This window comes from Pangasianodon hypophthalmus, chromosome 26, assembly GCF_027358585.1.
Source record: "Pangasianodon hypophthalmus isolate fPanHyp1 chromosome 26, fPanHyp1.pri, whole genome shotgun sequence".
NCBI classification, from domain to species: domain Eukaryota; kingdom Metazoa; phylum Chordata; class Actinopteri; order Siluriformes; family Pangasiidae; genus Pangasianodon; species Pangasianodon hypophthalmus.
The window spans coordinates 10,420,910-10,444,403 of NC_069735.1; the positions used below are offsets into that span (position 1 = coordinate 10,420,910).

The 23,494-nt window shown below is 38.8% G+C and overlaps 1 protein-coding gene and 1 long non-coding RNA gene across 4 annotated transcripts; one reads left to right on the forward strand and one right to left on the reverse strand.

The window, feature by feature from the left end:
* Nucleotides 1–1,425: 1,425 nt before the first annotated feature.
* LOC128317528 (uncharacterized) lies at nt 1,426–19,008 on the forward strand. The gene is made up of 3 exons (XR_008301018.1): nt 1,426–2,700; nt 16,239–16,303; nt 18,234–19,008. It is a non-coding gene; the product is annotated as an uncharacterized LOC128317528 (long non-coding RNA).
* On the reverse strand, nt 18,998–23,159 carry LOC113537273 (putative potassium channel regulatory protein). Of its 3 annotated transcripts, none has more exons than XM_053229745.1 (3): nt 22,716–23,159; nt 19,948–22,604; nt 18,998–19,737 (listed from the first exon to the last, which is right to left on the reverse strand). In XM_053229745.1, exons 2-3 carry the CDS (start codon nt 20,496–20,498, stop codon nt 19,476–19,478), a joined length of 813 nt encoding a protein of 270 aa, XP_053085720.1. In that variant the 5' UTR covers nt 20,499–22,604; nt 22,716–23,159; the 3' UTR covers nt 18,998–19,475. The 3 variants fall into 3 exon arrangements, with proteins under 3 accessions (XP_053085720.1, XP_034156094.1, XP_026787486.3); XM_034300203.1 differs by having other exon boundaries at nt 19,948–19,988; nt 22,697–23,159; XM_026931685.3 differs by having other exon boundaries at nt 22,697–23,159.
* Nucleotides 23,160–23,494: the final 335 nt, after the last annotated feature.

Below are 23,494 nucleotides of genomic sequence, written 5' to 3' on the forward strand. Positions count from 1 at the left end.
TACTTAAAAAAAAACAATTTAAGGTAAATATTTGGACTTTTAAGACCACTGATGTTAAAGCGTTCCTCTAAAGTAACACCACTTGCACCTTCTCAGGTCAAAGACACATAATAATGATGTTCTGTTGATGGTATCGACAAGCAAAAGTACAGTTTGATACTTTTATTTCTGAGAGTGTGAGCTATTTATCAGCTCATGCATTAAAATCATATCCGACTCAGTCCTAATATTCGTATCAGCTTGTCTAAAACAGCATAAAATAATAATTGCGTGTAGAGGAGCAGGGTGGTTTCGTGTTCAGCACGTGTGTTCAGCACGTGAGCCTCGCACCTCCGGGGCTGTGGGTTCGAATCCCGCCCTCGTCCTGTGTGCGCGAAGTTTCCACGTTCGCATGTGCTTTAGGGGTTTCCTCCGGGTGCTCCGGTTTCCTCCCCCTGGCCATAGACATGCGTTGGAGGCTGATTGACATCTTTAAATTGTTCGTGGTGTGTGAATGGGTGTGCGATTGTGCCCCGCCTTGTGCCCCGAGTCCCCGTGACCCTGTGTAGGATACGTGGATGGATGGATGGATGGATGTTCTGTCCAAGCAGACACATATGGACTCTGACACCACACTGGAAGTTCATACACTTTCCAGTGTGCACGTGTTTTGTTTACCTTATTACCTTATATCCACACAGGAAAGCATTAATGGACTTGTCCTCCCCTGGGTGTTAGGGAACAGATACACCTATATCGACTGACAGGTGACACCAAAGCTCAGATGACCTCTACAAAGATGGGCTGTGTGGGCTTTATAGGCCTACACCACCAGGGACCAATGCATTCAAAAAAAAAAAAAAAAAAAACCTTTTGAGTAGTATTTGGTGTAGGTCTGCTCACGTACTTTTAATTCTTAGAGCATGAAAGTTCATTAAAAAAACACACACACACATTTTCCTTGGTCTGTCTTTGAATTGTGAGAGTTTGAAGCAGCCTGTCGCACATTCGGCCTCGTGAAAGTGACCTCTGATGTCATAAAAATGATGCCTTTACACCCTGTAAGCAATAAGTCTGTGGATAGTTTTGAGTTGTGAGGATTTTTTTCTTCTCATCACTGTGCATTTCAGGAGTATTTTCATGTTGTGAGTTCCACCAAGTCTCAAATTCAGCTCAAGCCTTTTTTTTTTTTTAAATCAGGTTTTGGATGGCGGTGAAACAACCATCAAGATCCCACATGAGAAATAATGCCTAGTCAAGTGGAAAACCTCACCCACTTCTCCAGCCTGTTCTCCAGTTTGTCTTGTAGCCTCAGACAACCACCTGTTATTGCTCACACACTTCATACAAGACGAAATAGCTGGACTCTTTTTAAAAAGGGGGATTTTTGGGTGCATGGGTTCTCAGAAACTCTTCTGTAAGGGCAACCCTTTGTTCTCAGGATCTACATCTACAGGAACGTAAAGGTTTCCCTAGCCTGGTACACACTGGTGAACCCTTCTGGTGAACACGTTTTTGCTAAAAACGTGTGCGCGGACGCTTAACATGCATATAGCTCTATGCATATGCAGCTCTAAAATAGTGAAGGACAAATATAACCTAAAAATATCTAATATATATAGCTTATTGACGCTAGATATCACTATCAGATGAAAAATAATTACACACTGAACGCGTCCAGTTACCTGAAGGACAAGCGGCTGCGTTTATTGGTGGTCGCGTGAAGGCAGAAAAAAATGATTGACAGCAGAGAGGTAAGCAAACTTCGTGATGCAACTCGGCTGTAACAGCGAGCTATAGGGCAACCCAGTGAGAGCACCATTTAATACATTCTCTACTACTTCAAATAGCAAATACAGACATCATGAATACGGAGGAAGCGTTTTCTCTCCGCGCATTGAACCATCGGTTTTACTACGGCAGGGTGCGCGCGCTCAGTGCTGACAGCTAACACACACCGGCGCTCTCTCTCTCTCACTCTCTCTCTCTCTCTCTCTCACACACACACACACGCATACATACACAACACACACACACACAACACATGCGCGCGCGCACACACACACACATACACACAAACGCACGCACACACGCACGCGCGCACGCACTCGCTTTCACCACGTTCAGTTTTTCCATCACGGAGCGAATTGGTGAAGAATTGCCGGGCCACTTGGTCTACCCACTTCCCGTGAGCTTTATACACGAACCCGAGCGGAAAAAAAGGCGAGCGTCCTGTATTGCTCCGCGCTAACTTTGCCGTAGACGCGGGTGCGAGCGCTGGCTGGAGCACGTGACCCGAGCTGATCCGCCGGTTTTGTTAGGGTGGAGGATTTCTGGGTTTGTGTACATAAGGTCGTGTGCTTGTGTTTTCTCTCTCTCTCTCTCTCTCTCTCTCTCGCTCTCTCTCTCGTTACTCCAAGTGCCACCGCTCCGCCTCCTCTTTTCGCAACATTGACGCAATGTATAAATGCTGGAACAAAAGGACAACTTCCTTGAAGCTTGGCGTATAATTGCAAAAAGAGAGAGAGAGAAAGAGAGAGAGAGAGAGAGAGAAAGAAAGAGAGAGAGAGAGAGAGAGATACAGCCGCCTCGACTGGCGCGCGCTAACCGGAGCCCGGTGTGCCAGTTTGCTGGAATATTATTTCTGATTTTCGGCTCTGCGTGCACATTATGATGTGATGGGTTTCCTATAGCGCTGCTTTCCAGGTTTCCACCGCTGAAGTAAGTAGCTATCATTATTCCATCGCAAACCTTTCGCCTTTTCTCCCTCCTCCTCCTCCTCTATCCCCAGCCTGTAGTATGTGTGTAGCTGCGCGTGCGTCGCGAATTAGAAAAACGCGACCAAACGCGCTTTGTTGTTATGCTTCCTTATTCATACACTGGATATATAGGTGTGTTTTCATGCACTGGATTCATATCTGAGGATGAAAGTTGCAGCGTTGTTTCCCGGGCAAACCCGTCGGCTCATTATCGAGCTTATCAAAATTCCTCCAGGAGCGGGGGAGGTAAACAACCAGCGCGCATTACAGTTGTTGGGTGTAAAAAAAAAAAAAAAAAAAAAAAAAAACCAAAGAGTGGCGCTATTTTTTTCCCCCAAGTAATATTGTTTATTCGGGTTTGGTGCCATTAGGCTACGCTTTGACACAAAAGGATTGAGGAAATGAAGTCTAGCTTCAATGCTTTAAGTCTGAATTTGTTTTTTTGTTGTTGGATTCTGTGCGCTTTTTGAATTGTCACCGGCGGAGGATTTTTTTCCGTGTAAACCGAAGTGCCGGTTTTTTATTCGAGCTCACATTCAAACTGAGGACAACAGCGCTAGGATACTCTCGCGACAATCTCGAAATGAATCCACATTTTTCACACATGTTGCTCCTTTCCACAGCTCTGTATCACCCATAGCGCTTTATTAATAAACAGTCCGTGCAGTTGGCTTGAGAAAAATCTCTGTGTGCCGGCTGACTTTGCGAACAAAGAAGCGGGGCGATTTTTCGCTCAGTGGAGGGCTTCGGTAAAGAAACGGCTAGACTGTTTACAATAATAACAGGATAGTGGTGACGTCGAGTAACGGACAGCGCTCTCAGCCAGAGGAAAAACTTCTGAGGCATCAACAACGTGCTAAATTTGGACAGGGGGGGTTACATCATCGAGGTAGAGCTCGGGGGGGGCGGGACTTCCGGTCGGGTTTGAGTTCGTACCGCTGGCGCTGGAGAGAGGGAGAGAGGGAGAGAGCAGGCACGGCTTGTTCCTCAGCATCTCAGTCTCTAACATTAATGAATTGCTAGATTTCAACATGATTTCAACAAGATCTTTACTTTCTGGAAAAAAAAAGCATGTACAGCCTTTTTAGTGTTGTATCAGAACAGCTGAAGAGCTTATTCTGGACTTGACTGATCTACATACACCCTGAGATAATTTAACATTAATATCCCAGGATAAAAACATACACAGCCTTTATTTTATTTTGCAGAATATTCCAGATTTTGCTTAGTGTGTGTGTGTGTGTGTGTGTGTGTGTGTGTGTGTGTTTGTGTGTGAACCGGTACATTGCATGATACAAAAGTATATCAAGAATAACTATAACACTCCTTAAAATTGTATAGGAAACAGACTGATTTTTTTTTTTTTTACTCAATATTTCTTGATGAACACGTATCGACGTAGTTCATAATTTCCATCACATGTACCTTGTGTAAACACAAAGTGTACACTGGTTACAATTTTCTTCATGACAGGAACAATAACAATTATTTCTTATCCTGTAACCAAGCCTATGATATAAGAACTGAAGTAAAATTCATGTATTTGTGGCGTCCTTTTAATATTCTTCAGATCTGCTGGAGGCCACAAATCCGTTTTGAAATTGATCACCAAGTGTAAGAGTCCTGTATCTTTCAAAGCAATACACAATGCACAATCTTTTTTTTTTTTTGTGCGTGTGTGTAACACATTAATAACACTAAAAACAGCAGCTACAAAAATCATGACTAATTGTACACTGTCACGTTATTTTTTTTAGTAGATACACCAATGATCACAATAACACGTTTAATTTCAAGGTCAAGTAGACACAAGGAGCTATCCAAAACAGAATAGAGGTGAGGTGCATGCCGTTGAAATTTACCACACTCAAAAAGGACAATATCAAGCATGTGCACAGCGATATGAAGAAGCTATTTACCGTGTTACGACTGTCTTCCTGTCACGACTGTGTGCAAGCTACCCTACGTTTCTTGCACCCTTAGTGGAACATAATTGTAGAGGTAGATAATTAGACCGTAAGGACCCGTGTTAGCACTTTGGGCAACAAATTATATCTCTACAACACCTTTTTTTTGACAGTGCATGTGTGATTAGCTGTGTATCGGTTAAATGTTAGCCTACTGTGAACATCAACAGTGTATTAAGGTACTCCTTCTGCTATGAACCTCGGTGACTTGATGAAAGAAGGTTGTAGCTTCTTAGGCTACTTGTACTTTTGCACTTGTATTTTCTCAACAAGACCTGGTGGTGAAAAAAGGTTTTGATTAAGTGTAAATGTAATGTATTGTGTAATCCAAATACTTACATTATTATAACACTATTTATTGAGAAAGATCTCAAGGTAGCTTGAAAATTGGGGGATTTGGGTAGCATTATGATGACGTTACAAAATTCAGCGTTAGATTTTAAAAATATATTAGAGAAGAACGTCAGTCAACACTGATAACTATTTAAGATGCATTTGTTGCTTGAGGCTGTGTAATCAAGGAGCTCATTTCAAGCTTGAACATATTTTAAATGCTTATAAAGACTTTTTTGTTCATGTCATGTAATCAGAAGGTTGTCACATTTGTAATCTCTCCCCCCCCTGCAGGACACTAATTGGTGAAATAAACCAAATAAACCAGCGTGAGTCAGCGGTCATGTCTTGTTAGGCCAGCTCACTTAACAGGGGTCAGAGGTCACTGTTGTGTTCTCAGGCTTGACCTGCAGGCGTCTATTGGCTTTTGATGGATGTTGTCGCTTAAGTGTGCAGCTTTGGCCTCTATAAAAGGGGAGGGTGTGTGTGGGGGTGACGTGTACCCACACTTGCCCCCTCCCACACTGTTTAGGGGAGATCACAGGGGTGCAGCTGCTACAAACAACTTTAGTCCGGGGAGGGGAGATGGCTGAGCCTCCTCAATAAGAACAAAACCTTTTCTCTCACTCTTTCTCACTCTCTCTCTCTCTCTCACACACACACACACACACACGCTTGCCCCTTACAACTACGCCTATTCTTACACAATAAAGCAGCGTCTGACAAGTGACGGGGTGCACGAAAGTTCACGTGACGTGCAGCAGACTTAGCTGCGTTTCTGGGGGTGAGAGAGAGCAAAGGTACAGTGTACGATACTGTAGAAGCATTATTACCTTAATTATTATCTTCAAAAAATAAATCTTTGAATGTTTAAAGCTTGTTTAAATATAAAGGTACTGGATCACTACCATTGCATCAGAATCAAATGTTTTATTTATCAAATGTACATGGCTCACAATAATTCTTGCCAATTGAAGCAATAATAGCTAAAGTATAGCAATGGAACATGTTCTAAAACTCATTTTTATAGCTAGTTATGTAGATTGCTATTTGTCCTGTGTATTTCCAACCCCAACCCTACCACAGCTGCTCTTTAGCAGTGATATACAAAACAGTTATTGTTTAGATCCACCTTCTCATTTTTAGAGGGCCTTCAAGGGACTTTCTCTGAGTCGATGATGAAAATGACATCTCAGAAGTGACAGCCATACAGATCTCCAAAATCCATTACAATGAGCAATGCTAATCATGTGGTGGAATTTATGCTACACATTTTTGCTGATGGTCTGAATTATTATTATTATTTTTTGTATCAAAGTGAGACGGAATTGACGCTACCAAAAGGACATACGAGAAACCATTATTGGGGCATTTCCATGCTGACCTTGTTTGACAGGACATATAGGTACATAGCCCTCATCTACCCACTACATACAAGAGGCATTCAAATAGCCTCCTGGATTTTTTTTATGTAAATGCTTTAGTGACATGTAAATAACAGTGCTGCAAACATGTACCGAGAGTCATTTTATTGTAGTGTGAGGAGTGTTTGAGTGTAAAATGGCCAATTAGATTGAGGTAGACAGCATCTCACTTACAGCTTGAGGAAGTGAATTATAGATTATGCTATGAAGCAATTTATTTTGACCTTTTAAAGATACAAGCAGAGGTCCAAAGGCATTGTAGCTCCAAGGTCACTGTATTTTGGTGCAGGCCTCTTTAGACATTTGCATGTTGTATATGCTAAGTGTCAGAAATATGCAGTGGAAGTTCTCATAGAAGGGAATAAAGCTTGTTGTCAGACTTTTATTCTTATTTAATTCTCATTCTTAAAGAGGATTAGCTGTAATTATAGTAGCAGACTGCTAGACTTCCATGGTTATATGAAATATATGTCACAGAACACTGCTTTGTATGTTTTGGCTGTGATTTAATTTAATAAATTGTGACTAACTTTGGGCAGCCCCCGGACACGCACCACTTAGTCCTCCTCAAGTAAATCTTACTATTCATAATCGTGTGCAGATCTCAGCTATGTCAAACACTGTCCATGCCGCAGTATAACCAAGAGGAAAAATTTGGATGTGTTCTTATAATCGGCATCTCTCATAAACGGCTCTGCCTTGTCACTATGCCATGCTCGAGCAGCCTGGTCACAATTTAAGGTCACCAAAATTTGTGTTACTCTATGACTGATTTTTAAAATTAGTCGATAATATATTGCGATTCATAGTTTCATAGAATTTGGAAGAAATATAATATTGTTATTCATAGATAGAAACATTACAGACAGAAGGTGCTGGACAAATGACCTACACTATATACACACACACACACACACACACACACACACACACACACACACACACACACATATATATATATATATATATATATATATATATATATATATATATATATATATATATGTGTGTGTGTATGTATGTATAAAGCATGTACACTTCAAATATGGCCTTAATTTGCTATGCTCTAAACTTTTCTGTTAAAGTGAACAATTAAAAGATCATAAGAATTAAAGTGATGGAAAACAAAAAGAGGTGTGAATAAGAATTCACCTCTTTTTTTTATTAGGAAGAAAATTAGCTGTTAGGTAAATTTGGTGATATTTAATTTAAAATGATATTTGTAGCATTTTTGCTATAAAAATACATCCAAATAAATATCTAATGTTTAGGATATGGATGTACCCACAGTACATATACATACAATTCATGAATATATATATATACGTAGTCCATGTGATGATAATGTACCATGAAGTAGTCATTTATGCATTTATATTTCTGATTAGTAGTTAGTTCTGACTATTTCTGACAAAGCTTAAGAAATTGATGTACTTTTTTTTTTTTTTTTCTTTAGCAACAATGCATGTGGGAGAAAGCCGACTTGTATAAAAGTTGATATTGTGTAGATGTTGCCTTTGTGTATTCCTTAAACACATAGACAGAATACACATTTACTGTAAAACTGAAAACAGGTCAGAAGTCTTAGTTGCATTGTATTTAATGTATGGATTATAAGCTATATATATATAGACTACTGCATGTTATCCATGTATCACATTGCATATACTGTAGATTTGTCTAGGTTTGGTCAGATGACAGTCGGAAAGCAGATGTTACAGCAGAACAAGGGTGCATAGCAGAATATGAAGAAAGAAACCTGTGGTTTTCTGTTGCTTAAATGTTCGGCTATATCTCCATATCAGCTTAGAACCAGGCCTCAGATAGTTATAACAAAACTTTGTAGGTTAGTTAATACCTACACACTGCTGTTCATGGTTTCACACACAAAAAAAAATAATAATAATAATTAGTAGCTATATGCCAGCAAGTATGAATTTGTAAACTGGCATCCAAGTGTGTCTCAGAGGCAGTTGGTGAGGAAAAACCAGGTCAGTTTTTCTTTTAATGAGCAGAAAGCACATTTTACACTGCTGACCATTAGTGAGAAGGGCTACATTTACATCAGTCCATAAAGATGGAGGCTGAGGGTTTAGCCTAATTGACCTCAGTGCTACATGAGACTACAGGGTGCTTTCTGTTTTTCATTATCTTTTATGTTCTTATCAAACGCGATATGGTCGCTCACTTCAGCGACTTTTTTTTTCACTCGAACTCTTTTAGAGAGGTTTTTTTTTTTTCCTTTTCTTTTTTTTTTTAATGGGACGTTATAGACAGTGAAACGAGTACATTCGGGTTGTGTTCGCGGTGAAAATGTGTCTGAGTTGCCAGAAAAAAAACGGAGTCTGCCACCTTCAAAGCTCTTAAAGTCAGTCCATGTTCCCGGCATGCCCATGTGGGCTGGGGGCGGCTCCTCACCATTTGAATGAACAGAGTCACTTTCGGCGCCATTTTCGAGTGAGCCGCGATAACATCAACACTGCCTGCGCATCGAGCTCCGGCTCCGACGCTGCGGATAATGGAGGAAAAATACACTCGTTTAGCTTCGAATTGAAAAAAAAAGAGAGACAACTTTGTTTTATTATTTTTTTTCGCGCGTATTAACCGACAGTCGTCGACTGTATTTAGCGTCTCGAACTGATACGGAGTCCGTGGGAGGAAAAGACTAGTCTGTTTTTTTTTTTTTTTTTTTCCGAGCTGCGTTATGGAAAAGGAGCATTTTTTGAAAAAAAATTCGCAAAATTATCAGACGGTGCTTGGAAAAATCTTGAAAAATTCTGTAAAATATAGCAGAGCTTTGAGATTCGGTTTCGGCGTCGACGTGCTGGAGAAAAGGTGCTTTTGGGTGTTTTTTTCAGCTTTGAATTTGAGCGGGAGTAACGGATGTGCTGGTGCAGTCCGCTCGCCCTGATGCACTCCACACACACACACACACACACACACTCTCTCTCTCTCTCTCCACTGACAGCCGAGCCGCATAAACTCCACCACACTGTCACCCAACCGGGCTGGTAAGGCTTTCCAACCTCCTTTACTAACTAACCTACCTGTTTATGTCGAGTTTGTTGTTGAAAGCTAAAAGAGCGGGGTGTATCCACAAACCGTGCCGAGGTCTAAGTGACTGTTCGGGGGAGTTCACTAGGCTATTTGCGCCATTTTACGTCCAGCCACGCAGCGTCTGGGGAAAAGTTCCTTGCAACAAAATAGCCTTGTAGCTGGACAATGTACCATGTTTATTCAGTTCTCCATATTCATTCATTCTAGCCTGTTTTACACCTAGCAGGCCTTGTTAATGTGAGATGACTGCTCCATTATGTTACATGACGTGTAACTTTTCATAAAGGACTTTTCACACATGATCTTAAGAGAAGAGAAAAAGGAAACTCCTGCTTATTGAAATGATGTTATCCAGCATGGCATTATAGCAGTGGTGTAAAGCAGGCAAATGGGTGTTACATCTGTGTTACTTTATTGTGTGTAGCTTAGCTAAGCTACTTTTAGACTGACAGTTTTGGCCTGAGCCCACGTCTTACTTTGTTCTCAGTCTTAAAACACAGTCAACTCCTACAGATAGCATATCTCTAATATGTTTGAGCTTTTGATTTCATATGTATTTTACATTCCTGCCCTCTGGACTGATTATTTAACATGTGTGAGAGGGAAAAATGGGCACTCTGTATTGTTTTTTACCACATTACAGGATCAAGGAGTCTGATTTTTTGTGCTATTTGTGTAGCTTAAGATGTGTGGGAGTGGTTAATTGAAAAAGTGCTAGAAAAAAAATGAAGTTTCAGACTTGGCAGAGGTGTGTGTGTGTGTGTGTGTGTTCCACTAACCGTTCAGCTCGAGCCCTACTTGCCCCGGGTGTGTGTTGCGCACCTGGAGATTCTCTATGCGCCTTCAAGAGCACAGAAATATTGCACAAATATATTAAATTCAATAACTTTTTTTTTTCCCACTTATTTATGATCTGGCCTGTGTACTTACATATTATTATGCTTATATATTAGACTTGTATGGATTCACACCACATAAGGTATACACAGGGTTAATTAGTATTGAAATTTTAAAATAATTTTTATTAATAATTATAATTTTCATCAACACCCCCATTCTCTGGTCATATTAAGATCTCAGCAGGGAGGCATTTCTTTGATTTCTTTTTCTACTTTAACCTTTAGACAGGTTCTTATACGTAATAAGACTGTAAAGGTTTGGAGAAAGTAAATTTCTGAGCCAGGTCGGATGGTTTCAGCTGTAATACAGTTTACCAGCATTCAAAAAAAACAAGTTTCCAGTTGTTATTCTATTGTTGGCCTGTGGTCTCACACTGTGAATACATTTTCGACTACACACACACACACACACACACAAACACACACACACAGTGTCAGGCCTGACGCTTCTCACACTTTTTACCATAACCAGTGTTTCTTGGATGTCCATGTAGCTTTTAAAAATTAGTGACTCAGCAATAGAAATTCTCTTGACCAATAATGTTGGAAACATAATGTTTAAAGAATATTTTCAGGCTTTAGCAGAAAATTATAATTACCACAGAGTTCAGATGCTAAAGTGAAATATTACCACAAGCTGAATGTTGGCCAAGTCATTGCATGTCCATATGTTGTTACTGACAGGAGAGTGTTTGAAATATTTGCTTTTCAAATTGCATGAAAAACGACTAGGTGTGAGGATCCTATTTCCTTGTGACAGATAATAAATAATGCATGTAGCTACACATAATTACTAGGTGAGTGTATTACACACTAATACTTGTGTAGTAATAGCTAGATATATATTAGAGAGTGTGTGGGTGTTGTCACAAAACTTTTTCTTTTGTTTGGTAATAAAAGGAGTGATTAGAAGAAAAGTGGCAAATAAAGTTTCCTGGCACATGTCACATCTTAATTTATATAAATGTACATTACAAATTTTAACACATGCTTTATATAATATACATTGCTATATATTAATAGTTTTACTTTTAGCTTATTGTTACTGTCAGTTGTTTGAGGAAGTCCTGTGTAACTAAATATACTCACACTGGTTACACACCCTTTAAAACTTGTGTGCACACACCACCACACTTTCAGTGATCACATTAACATATGTGTATAAAATTCCTAATTTCTATTAGACTAAAATCCCATGTCTATTGACACACTAGGACCCATTACAAGTGAAAAAAGGGCTGTAAATAAGAATCCACTCACCCCGAGGTCTTATTAGATAAGAATGTGATACTCAATAAACTGATATTGTCATGGTAACGATGACTTTTGTTTATCAGTTACTTGTCCAGCTCAACAATGGCAGTTTTCTGGGCTTAGTACTGACTTGTCGAAATTTTACACAAGTTTTATGTAGCTCTCCTCCTGTGCTCCCTAAAGTGTAGCTCCCACCATGAACTTAAACAAAAGGTGTAACCTAAAAAGTGTATAAGTAAATAAAATGTACTGTGCCCACATATTACACCATTGCATAATTGCTGTGCTTATTTTCAAGTACATATATTACTATGACTATAGTTGTTGTTTTTATTGTTGTTGTCATTATTATTATTTAATCATATAATTATAATTATAATAATAATAATAGTAATAGTAGTAGTAATAGTAATATAAATAATATAAATATGATTTGTTAGGCACCAGGCATCTCAGGTCTGGAGCAAAATTTGCAGACCCATAAATACACACACAGTGTATTTCAGTATTTAAGCTCAGGAGTGACTTTGTTGCTATTTGTCTTATAAACCATAATATATGTTTAATAATCGTAATACATATCAACATCATTTGATGTTATTTGGGAGTTGCCAAAAAAGGTTTTTGTTGTATTTGTCTTATTGTACATGTCACAGGCTTCATAGTGTAGGCCTTAATAAGAACAGCCATCTTCTTAACTGAAGTTAAATGGTACTTGCCATAAAGGGCACCTTTACTTGAGGTGTAGTAACATCACACAGTCAACCCCATACTAACAAACATTTTAGTGCAATTTGTTATATTAAATAAAATAATTCTGAAATATTTTTAATATGAATTTAGGCTATATGGTCACCTAGCAGTTAATCACACTTATGGAAAACACCAAGCAGTGCATTTATCATATACAATAATAGACATAGATGCATTAAATGCAGGTGCATAATATGTGATGTAATCAGAGTTGCTGATTTGTGACCCAGGTGTCTCTCGGGCGTCCCTGTCCCCGTCCCTCCTCGCAAACAGGATGACTGTGAAAGAGAAGTCCTCAGTGGACATATGCTATAAATAAGAAGAAAAAAAAAAAAACATCATAATTAAAACATTCCATTAGCCTACCAGTAAACATTTAAACATGTTTTCTGTATTGCATATGGTTTTATTAGTGTGTGTATATATATATATATATATATATATATATATATATATATATATATATATATATATATTATTTTTTTTTTTTTAATTTAATTTAAATTTTCTAGCTAGTGGCTATTCTTACCATGCAAAGTAGTGAATGCACAAAGTGACATTCAGCTTCAACTATAATTTTACTCATCAGGCTGATATCAGTTCTGGATTTTTTTTCTGTCTTGATTTTTGTGAAGACTAAAAACAATTTTTCCACTGAGTTCTTTTTTGGACATCCACCCTTCACATGCAGCCTTGTTGCAGCACAGCCACTGTGACCAATTAGTAGAAATAATGATCACCAACAATGACTAGTGGTGCAGCGAAATACCGCACAAGTCCATTCCCCTCAAATTAGTTAGGCTTCAAATAGACTTATAACCTCCTGGCAAACGTCCAAAAGGACACCCATAAAGTACCTGATACAGGCCCGGCCTGCTTCATAAAGCTGAAACAGCAGTTCATATTAGTGAGGGTGGTATAACTAAAGTTTTCCCCACTCATTTAGGTATAATGTAAATGATTACATGATATTGGGTTTGACTCAAGTGCCTCTCATAATTACAGAGAGGCCATTAATGTTGGACAAATTTGTTGTTTAGGTCACACACATTGCTGTCACTTTCCCGCTGCTGTTCACAGTCATTTCTGTATTGCTAGTAGCCGAAATCTGACTCACCGCCTACTTGCAAAAAAAATACTCTGTGACCTCAAATTTTGGCATTGTAGTTATATTCTTAGGTATTTTTCTTTTCTATATGAGAGTGAGTCAAATGAAAACCTTAAAAGTGCGACATAAATTAGGATTGACTCAGATTGTTTTCTAGAGGAATCCGGACACTTGTGTTGAACGAAATGGAGATTATGTAGAAAAATGTTGCACTTTTCTCACACCTATTTGCAATACACAAAGCAAAATTAAAAAAAGAAGAAAAAGAAAAAATTGGCTCAACTTCGTATATTTACTGAGGGGTGGGTATATATATATATATATATATATATATATATATATATATATATATATATATATATATATATATATATATATATATATATATGTATAATATATATATATATATATATAAAGATATGGAGCTAACTATATCCATATACACTCTTTTCATCACAGCTGATTTTATTAATAAAGATTTGTTTCATTGCTGGCAATAAAGTGCCACCTTCAAAATATATATGGCTCTGCTTTGTGACGTGGGGTTCAAGCTCTAAGGGCTGTGTTCACTTCAAAGGGATCACATTATAATCTCCCTTTGAGAGGAAGCTTCTCTTGTAAATAATACAGACTGTTCAAGCAAGCTTTTTGACTTGTGTTTTATCATTGTCTTGTTTTTTTTTTTTATGTGCCTATAAACATTTTATATTTATACCCTTTTTTTTTTTAACAGTTAAATACCCCAGCAGGATCTGTCACTAGTCTGAAATGCTTTTTTTTCCCCTTCTAATTTAAAATATATTTAAAGTATGCATGTGTGTAAAATTCGAGGAAGTTGGTTAAAAGTAGCTTGAACATTAAAAAGATTTGCGTGTTATTTTTAAGGCCATAAAGTGTTGAGAGTAGGAAGCCTTTGAAGGTCAGCAGTGTGGGGGTGGGGCTCAGTTGCAGAAGTTGGTTGTCTGTGAACTCATCATTTGCTTTGGAGGTTTTGGCCCTTTGAGTGTGTTTTCGGCGAGTGAAGTGCAGCAGTGAAAGTCTCGACGTGATTGCCAATTACAGAGCTGCGTGTGCTCTGAGGAACATGTGGCTCTGATGTAAGCATGCTGCGTTAGAGCTGTCCTCAGTACAGCACGTGCTGTCTGTCAGGACTCCCCCTCTTCTCTGACGTTGTTAAGGTAAACGGTACTTGGTACTTGGACTTGGCCTGGCTTTGCCTTTGAGGAGTCGTGTGTGTGTGTGAGTGTGTGTCTGACGACTGCTGGGACTGAAAGCTCCTGAGAGGCCTGTATGTACACTCTAATTTCTGATTTCCACTGCTTTTTAATGCTAATGTAAATTATTTTGGTGATTTTTTTTTAGAAATAATGGCAGTTAAATTTGAGCTTAATATTTTCCTGCATGTTTTTTTTTTTTAGTGATGGGTTTCTGGTGTTGTGTGATAAAGTGGAAGTGGTGCAGTTTGAGAAATGATCAGAATAAATAGGAAGTTGCAGAAACTTTTGTGGATTGTGTGTTTGGACATTATGGCGTGCTATAATGTTATTGGTTTGATAATTGTTAATACTACATTAAAAGGCTGAGGTCACACGCACACAGATACACATGATGCACAAGTCACACTCTGACACATTCTGTACATTGTAAGATGTTGTCCCCTTTGCTTATGACTTTAGTAAAAATACTGTAGCAACTTCCCTTTTTGTGGTAGGAAGTAAATGTTTTTTTTTTCTGTAAGCTTTGACATACACAGTTACAAACCTGAACACACTTAACACCACTCTCTCAGTAACCAAGATTAAAAGTTACACTGCAGCATGATGTAAGAAGAACGCATTTTAATTTTTACAAACCAAACCATTTCCAATCCAGTTCCAATCCAGAAAATGTTTTAGAGCAATTCATTTTGTTTTGTTATTTTTATTATATTTATTTATATATTTTTTGCTATGGTTGTGGATAACTTTGATATGGTGGTGAAATATCTGGCAACATATTTTCACACCCTGATGTTTGTCTTAATGGTTGGGTTTCACTGCTGCTGGTTAATAAATGCATGAACACAGCATTTAGTCCACATGACTATAATTAAATAATTTGTTTAAAAACATTTTTGAAGACAGGTTTATATTAACAGCACTGCTGTTGATGTCAGAGTGATGACTCATCGATTTTCGATATGCGAAAATAGATTTTAAAAAAAAGAAGAAGATTGCTTAAGTACATCAGTTTGTACCAGATTTGTATACTTTTTGGCTCATTGAATGAAAGTCAAATAAAAATTCTGTTCAAAGTTAGTCTGTTTAAAGTTTCTCTAAAGAGCTATATTACTGTGTCACCTTAAGAAAGCATGCAGCAGAGTGTTGATTTAAAAAAATCTGTACAGTGTAAGATTCTTCATTCCTACTGTCTTAAAACCTGAGACCAAAAAAAAAAAAGGAAAATTATTAAAGTGCAGAAAAAATGTTCTTCTCACACACACACACACACGCCCAGGCGCATAGAAACTATAAAACCGTGATTAATCTTAATCCGTGCATACCACAATTGTTGAAACAATTTACCTCATGTGTTAATGCCACGTGTAGCTGTAAAAGTAGTGAAAACAGAAATAAACCAGTCACTGAACAGTAGCAGCCAGACACGCCAGTGATGTGAGTCCATGCATTTCAGTAATGTGTTTTATTTCTCCTTTTTTTCCACAGAACAATTAAAGTGGTTACACACACAATGCCAGCTAAAGACAGTGGCATCTCTGAATCATGCCATGGTAAGTAGATTAGTTAATTTCTCTAAATCGTATGTTGATGTGTGTGTGTGTGTGTGTGTGTGTGTGTGTGTGTGTTTGAGACAGCCACACAATGTTCAAGGGTTTTTGTCCGGGATGCCCCACGTCCAAGAATAGTACGTATAAAAATATACTAAAACAATATAAGCAACACAGCTATCAGTGAACAGTGAGTGAGATTGGATGTCTGATGCATGTTGGAGCATAAAGAAAATTCACTGAGTAGATTATGTAATTGTAATTGCTGCTGTCTCAAAGAGGCAGGGGGAAAAAGCAGTCAGAGTAAATGCTGTAATTTATCTGTATCATGGAATGGTACCTAGAAAACCGACCACATTAGCCCTTTTTTCGTTGTATGTAATTTTACAGTTTACAGTGCGTTCCCCTGTCTGACTAATACACAACCACACATCCGTATTACACAACTGTCACTACACACCAAAGCAAGATTGTAAGATTGGACAGATAATTCAGAGTATGAACAATAATGAAGGAAATATTGTTTTGATATTAAGATTCTACTGAACATATTTAGAAATTTTACACAGCAATTAATTTGAAACTTTTCGACACTGCCACTACAATTTGGGAAACCTGTCAGTCTTGTTTAGTTAGTCTGGTTCTTTACTAAGGCTTTAAAAAAATTATTTAAATACAGGTGTGCTCTTGTGTGTCAGCCTCTCTTTTGTTATTTCTGTGGTAGTGAACAGTTGGTAGGCAAAGGTGTTGTGTACAATAGGTTTGTAGGGGAGTGGGGAATGCCTTTAGGCAAAAAGGCTGTGTGTGTGTGTGTGTGTGTGTGTGTGTGTGTGTGTGTGTGTGGAGTATTATCAGTTATTTACATGACATGTGAAGGCAGTACTGATAAATAGAGAGCCACCATTTTAAAACTGTGCCAAACATAAAGCAATATCTTACTTGGTGGAGTTATTATTATTATTTTAACCATGAGTCCAATTGTAAAAGGTATTGAGTGTCCTCTGTATGTTTTAAAAAGGCTTACTTTCCCACTTTTTTTTTTTTTTTTGAATAACAAGCTTAGGTTAAGCAGTTTTTTTTTTTGTTTGTTTGTTTTTTAATTCAGATTTTAGAGTCACAGGATGTGTCATTGTGTTTGGATGATCCTGAATTTAGAGAAAGATCCCGTCTGTTTTAATTCCACTGTCAAACCTGTACTGGAGTTAGTTAACACACCTGTGAGTCCAGTTAGAGTTCATTTACTTACTTTCAGTACAGCCAGTGTGTGTTAAATGTGCTAAGGTTTTTAACACAAAAATGGATTAAGATAAAGTCTAGTGGCAAAGGCTACTTTATATTACTTGCACGAGCCTCATCTAATTCTGACTCGTGCACCAAAAAAAAAAAAAAATCGAAAAGCAGCAGATGAGAGGGAAAATTAAAGTCGGTTCACAGCTTGATCTGAAGATTATTTACCAAATGATGTACTGACCACCTCTCTCTCTCTCTCTCTCTCTCTCTCTATTTTAATACAGTGTTACAAAACGTATATTAAAACCGTCATAACACAAAATGTAGTTAATTACCGCATTATTATTATTTGTCAGAGTGTAAGCTACTAGGAGTAAATCCAAATTTGCGAAAGTGCGCGTGAAACACTCCCTCAATAAATAAATCTGCATGTCATGTTTAATGTCATGTTTAATGTGTTTTAATACCAGAATCACCACCATGACAAATTACTGATTCATTTCATTCAAAGGTCGCGTCTTGATTATCGCATCTTCTGGTTGGTTATCTTACACCGCACTCCATGCATGAGTCTCCGGTACATTCACTCTCAGTCTGTCTTGTTTCATGTCAGCGTTTTTAGAAAAGATCTTCACCCTGACACCGGCACCCTTTTTTTTTTTTTTTGTTTAATAAGTTCTCTCTTTGGTCTTTGTGCCTACAGGGTTGGAAGCCCCGGTCTGTCCGGTTGCGCGCGCGGGCGGGCTAGCGCGTCTGTGTTTTCGGTCGCGCGCGAGTGCGTTTGCGCGTGCGCGCGCTCGCGCGGGGGGCCTGGCGGTGCCGTAGCAGCACAGAATGGTTTGTGAGTTTTTTTAAAGAGGGTGCAGGCCGTGCTGTGCTGCGGCAGCAACGCCGGGACAAGCGCGCTTCCGAATCAAAAGGAAAGGAAAGTATGCAAAAACGGTAGCTTTGTGAACGTCACTGTGTGTGTGCGTGTGTGTGTGTGTGGCTCCTGACCATCGCCGCGACTGGCTGCCTGGCTGTAGCAGCACGTAAATATTGGAGTTAAACCAATAGTGAATCCTCCAGTATTGACCGTGCTGCTGAAGTTAGGCGGGCCGTTTACCGTCCACTCCGCTCTGCGTCTGCTCACGCTGCACAAGTCTCAGCCACGGAGAGGGGAAAGGGGAGGTAGGTCATCTCTCACTACAGCATGCCAACAACCGTGAAATATTAAGTCTGAGCGGGCCTCCTTCAGCACTCTGATAATTGCCAGTGTTTTGAAGAATGTAGTAGTTAACGTGACATTTGTTTGTACAAGGAGCCTGAATTGATTAGAAGTATATTGCATATGTATACATACATGTTTAAGGCCATAACCTTTTATGTGGCATAAATGATTACTGTGGATTCATAGTGCAATGTCAGATTGCTATGTAATTGTTGTACAGATGATTTATTGTGCAAGAAAATAAAGTAACATCCAAATAAAGCTTAAACTGTTTATAACTGGTTGTCTTACTTTGTGCAGATCCAATATTACAACAAAGATATTATAAAGCTAGGCTGTTAAAATCATGTATATACTGTAATCCATATTAACAGTGGGCTACATTATGAAGAGTCTAACATTAAAGGCCTCTTTGGTCATGCAAATAGCACATAATAGAAAAACTAGTAAAAATCAAAAATGAAAATGATCAGCCTGTCTGAACAAATGACATATCAAAAATGTTTTAACTATACATTACTGCTGATTGTTTAAAACATGGCATTATTTTATGAAATAATAAAACGTTATCTAATATTTTTTACAAATGCATCATGCCCTAAATAACACAGCATCGCCATCTTCTGGGAAACCTCAAATTGCCTCAGGTTCTCACTTTGGCTGATGGCTTTTTTTTTTCTTTTTGGTTTTTCTTCATTGGGGATTTTTCCACATGCATGGCAAGTGTTGATTTGATCACTTCTGTGATTTGCCCTTTTTTGTACTTTTTTCTGTTTGTTTTGATACAGGTGATACATCTGCTTTATAGGGGTTGCTGATGATAAGAATATTTCGAGTCCCCCTTCTCTCAAAAGTGTAACACTCAATTTTCTCCTCTGGAGAAACCGTGCGGGTGCTGATTAGGCGAAAGCCCTCCCTGAGAATCGTGTCCACCATCAGGCCAAGAACATTTGTGGCATTGAGGAGTTTTCTTTCATCTGGCTCAATAGTGACATATCTGTAAATAAAAAGATGGGGAAACAGATGTGCTAGCACAAGCTATCTATCACCAGCTTATATCGAATAGGTTAACTTTATTGAAACATCACATAAACATAAATAAGATGCTGAATTCTGTCATATATTCATTTATATAAAATACACCAACGTGTAATACAACATTTATACAAGATTGTACAGGATGCTAGTTTACATTTTCTCGCCTCACCTTGCAGACAACTGTTTTCCATCAGAGCAGTCAGCACCGCACTGAAAAATGAGGTCATGGTGTGAGGGTCGATGCACTGGAAGACGCTCCATCAAATTCTGAGCAAGATTTGTGGGTTGTTCAATGAACACTGATATTCTTGAGGCCAGCGCATCAAGGGTTGTGCTCTTGGAACTGAACACCCTAAAGAAACTTTGAGCATCTTGAATGACAAAGCGAAGCTCAAGGATTTCGCTCTTCGCATAGCAGTTGTTGCTGCGCAGAAAATCGGAAAGAGCGCTGATGTTGTAAAATTCAGCCTCACTCAGCAGTCCATCAGTCTCAAATTCACCTGATAAAGTGATTCGGCCGGTTCTCAGATACTCCATTATAAACCGAAACAACCCCCAGTCTCTGTCAATAAACACTTGGCTATTTACAACTTTAAACTCAGGATCTGCATCATCTAGTATGCGAGCAAGTCTTGAGTGTGGATGTCTTCTAATGGTGGACACCTTTGTGGTGAAAATTTGTCCTCCAACGTTAAAAGTGATAAAATCCTGGCCTTTCATTTTCACAGAATATTTGATCGTCCAGTACTACCAGCCTGCCATCAGCTAATGTACTGGATAGGTGTCGCATTGTTTATCCATTACCTAGCAACACCTCAGACATGCTAAACAAAACCAAATCACCAGCAGTGACGTGTACAAGATATAGATGAAGGATCAAATTACTGTGATGATTAATTACCCTGATTCTTAGGTAGGTTTTAGTGTTTCTTGTCACTTCGTACATCTTTAGTACATTTAGTATGTATCTTTTACCTAGAAGGTGCATGCAGTGTACATTTTAACGCTTTACCCTGAAAGGTCATTACGCTCAAATGATGTACCTTAAATCTTTTTTAAAGACAAAGTGAAAGATACATGTTAAACATACAAAAGATAAGTGTACCACCCCAGCTGACAAGAAAAGGTGCTGACAGTTTAGTACTGCAACTATTACTAAAACTATTAAAAATAAAACATTACTGGATTAGTCAATGGATTAAGGCAGTCTTTTTAAAAGCCGTCACTTAGGTTGGATTCAGATCTGTTTAAGAGACAAGATAATACTCACGGATGGCTAAAGGTTTGAGTAAACAGAAGAAAAACACACTGCACAGCCAAAGTCCCAGTATTCGTTATCCATTTTACAGTTCTTTATACAACTTGTACAGTGTTGGTATCCAGGATGGTGTACCTAGACACAGTTAAGACTTTAAGTGTATATTCTAACAATTTCTAAGGATATTGTGTGAAAGCAGCACACACGTCTCATAATGTCATGCACTCTTAGAAAAAGGGTACTGAGCTGTACTTTTCCCTGTCACTGGTACCGTCTTGGTACCATTCAGCATTCATCTACGCCATACCTTTCACCTAGAAAGCTGCAAGCTTTAGCTTGAAATGTTTACACTAAAAGCTACAACCATCTTCCAGGTGAAAGATACATATTAAAGGTTAAAAAAAACAAAAAAAACAAGGGGAACCACCGTAGCGACAAGGAAAAGTATCGCTCAGTACCCTGTTCCCTGAGAAAGTCAGTCTTGGATTATGGCATGATTTGAATTCCTTGTTTTTAAGCTTTAAATGTGATGAGATCTATTGTTTTGTTTCAAAAAATAATAATAATGGTTGCATAGAGGAAAATGAGATGTCCTCGTTTCAGAGATGATGACTCAGCTGACACACACACACGGAGAGAGAGAGAGAGAGAGAGAGAGAGAGAAGTGCGCGCGCGCAAGGGGTACGCTGTTTCTTTTTGCGCGCGCGTTTTGATTCAGTTCCTTATTTTCAAGCAGCTAACCACAGTGCAGCTCTCGGTGTACACACAGATGTGCTGCCATCCCGGTCAATCACATTTTCATGTTGCAATTTTGTTAATGTATTTATACTATATATATATATATATATATACACATGCAAGTCGGTGCCGCGTCTTTGGTCGTGCCATGTCCACGCCTGCAACTTTTAAGACTGAACCCTTTGGCTAGCTGTGAGCACTGTGCACTTTCAGTAGCTTCCCCCCAAATTACGAGCACATATTTCCAAAGCTGAGAAAGCATCTTAAAACGGTTTTTCGAGGGAAAATATGAGTATTGTGTCGTAAAAGTAATAGACCCGAGACTCCATGCGTCTAAAATGCATCCTGTCATAACTGTTTCCCTAGTTATGAGTCTTTACAAACATCAATAAGCAAAGCTGATATAAGTATATACCTTATAAAAATGAGTGTTGGAAAGATCTCATCTGTCTGAGTGGCTGTTTTCATGGGTAAAGGATAAGAAGTGCAGCTGCAGGCTAGGACACAACCTTAGTTTTTTTACGCTGACATGGCAGCAGAGCCCTCAGGGAGCCTGATGCGAAATCTAGATAGTAATCTTCAAAGAGGACAGCAGTTCCACTGCAATTCAAAAGACAAAGCCTCTTAGAAAATCAGTGTTTCTCTAAATCGACCTTCTCGAAATAACTCGCTCGTTTGAAGAAGCCGCCGCGTCTGACATCAACGTGAGACTTTACACCATCTCTCAGCTGCATTTCGCCCCTGCATCATCTAACCAGTGGTACAGAAAGCCGACGGAAGTTATTCCAAATCTCTGAGCAAAGTGCTGCCACGAAGAAGCAAAGACCAGCCTATAACAAGGGAGATAAATAAATAAGCGCAACCTGGAAAAGATGAAACGCTCACAGCAGACACATCATCACACAGCACCAACCTACTGTACCTTGTCCTGGTCCATTTACCTTGCCATCTGTTTACGGGTAGCCCGAAAGGCCCTTTGCATGTAACGGTAGCTTCAATTGTTTCAGGTTAAACGGGAAATCCCGAAAGAAAAAAGAAAAACCTCTGGCTGCAGTTTGAGGCTCGGTGTCCGCGCGGGGTGAAGCGCAGCGCGCTTCTATTGGACAGAAACGGCGCGCGCCAGTTACTAGGGCGCCTCGCGAGCGTCATCATGGCGACTGTTGCCGTGCAGATTTCAAAAATATTATCGAGTGAAGTTCGGCAAAACTATTGCTTTAAAATACTTCACACACTCAAATACGACACAAAGACGTAACTGACCTCTAGAGCAGTTCATTAAATACAAATATAGCTCTCAAACGTTAACGGTTTTTTCTCAGCAGTTCCCTATGAGGTGTTGTTGCCATGCAAAACTTAGCGGTGGGAGGCTAAGTTAAGCCTGTGAGGTCACACCGATTTTAATGTCACTTTGACTCATTTTTATCTCCCCAGTTTTATCACCTTCTCACCAGCACATTCGACACTTTAGTCAAATAAAAACAACTAAATAATCCTTTCTCATCTGTCCATTTAGAGTACTGCAGTCCAAACACTTGAGCAGGTTTCCCCTTACTACTTACTGTGTAAATAAAAATTCTCATTACTTGAGTTATGTGTAAAATTCACTAGGATTTCGACGTTACAAATCTTTACATTGCTCAAAGGATATATTTGTTTGTGTTTTCTGCACATAAATAATCACGTTTGACTTTGTGGAGTTTGTGGTCTGTCACCTATTAAG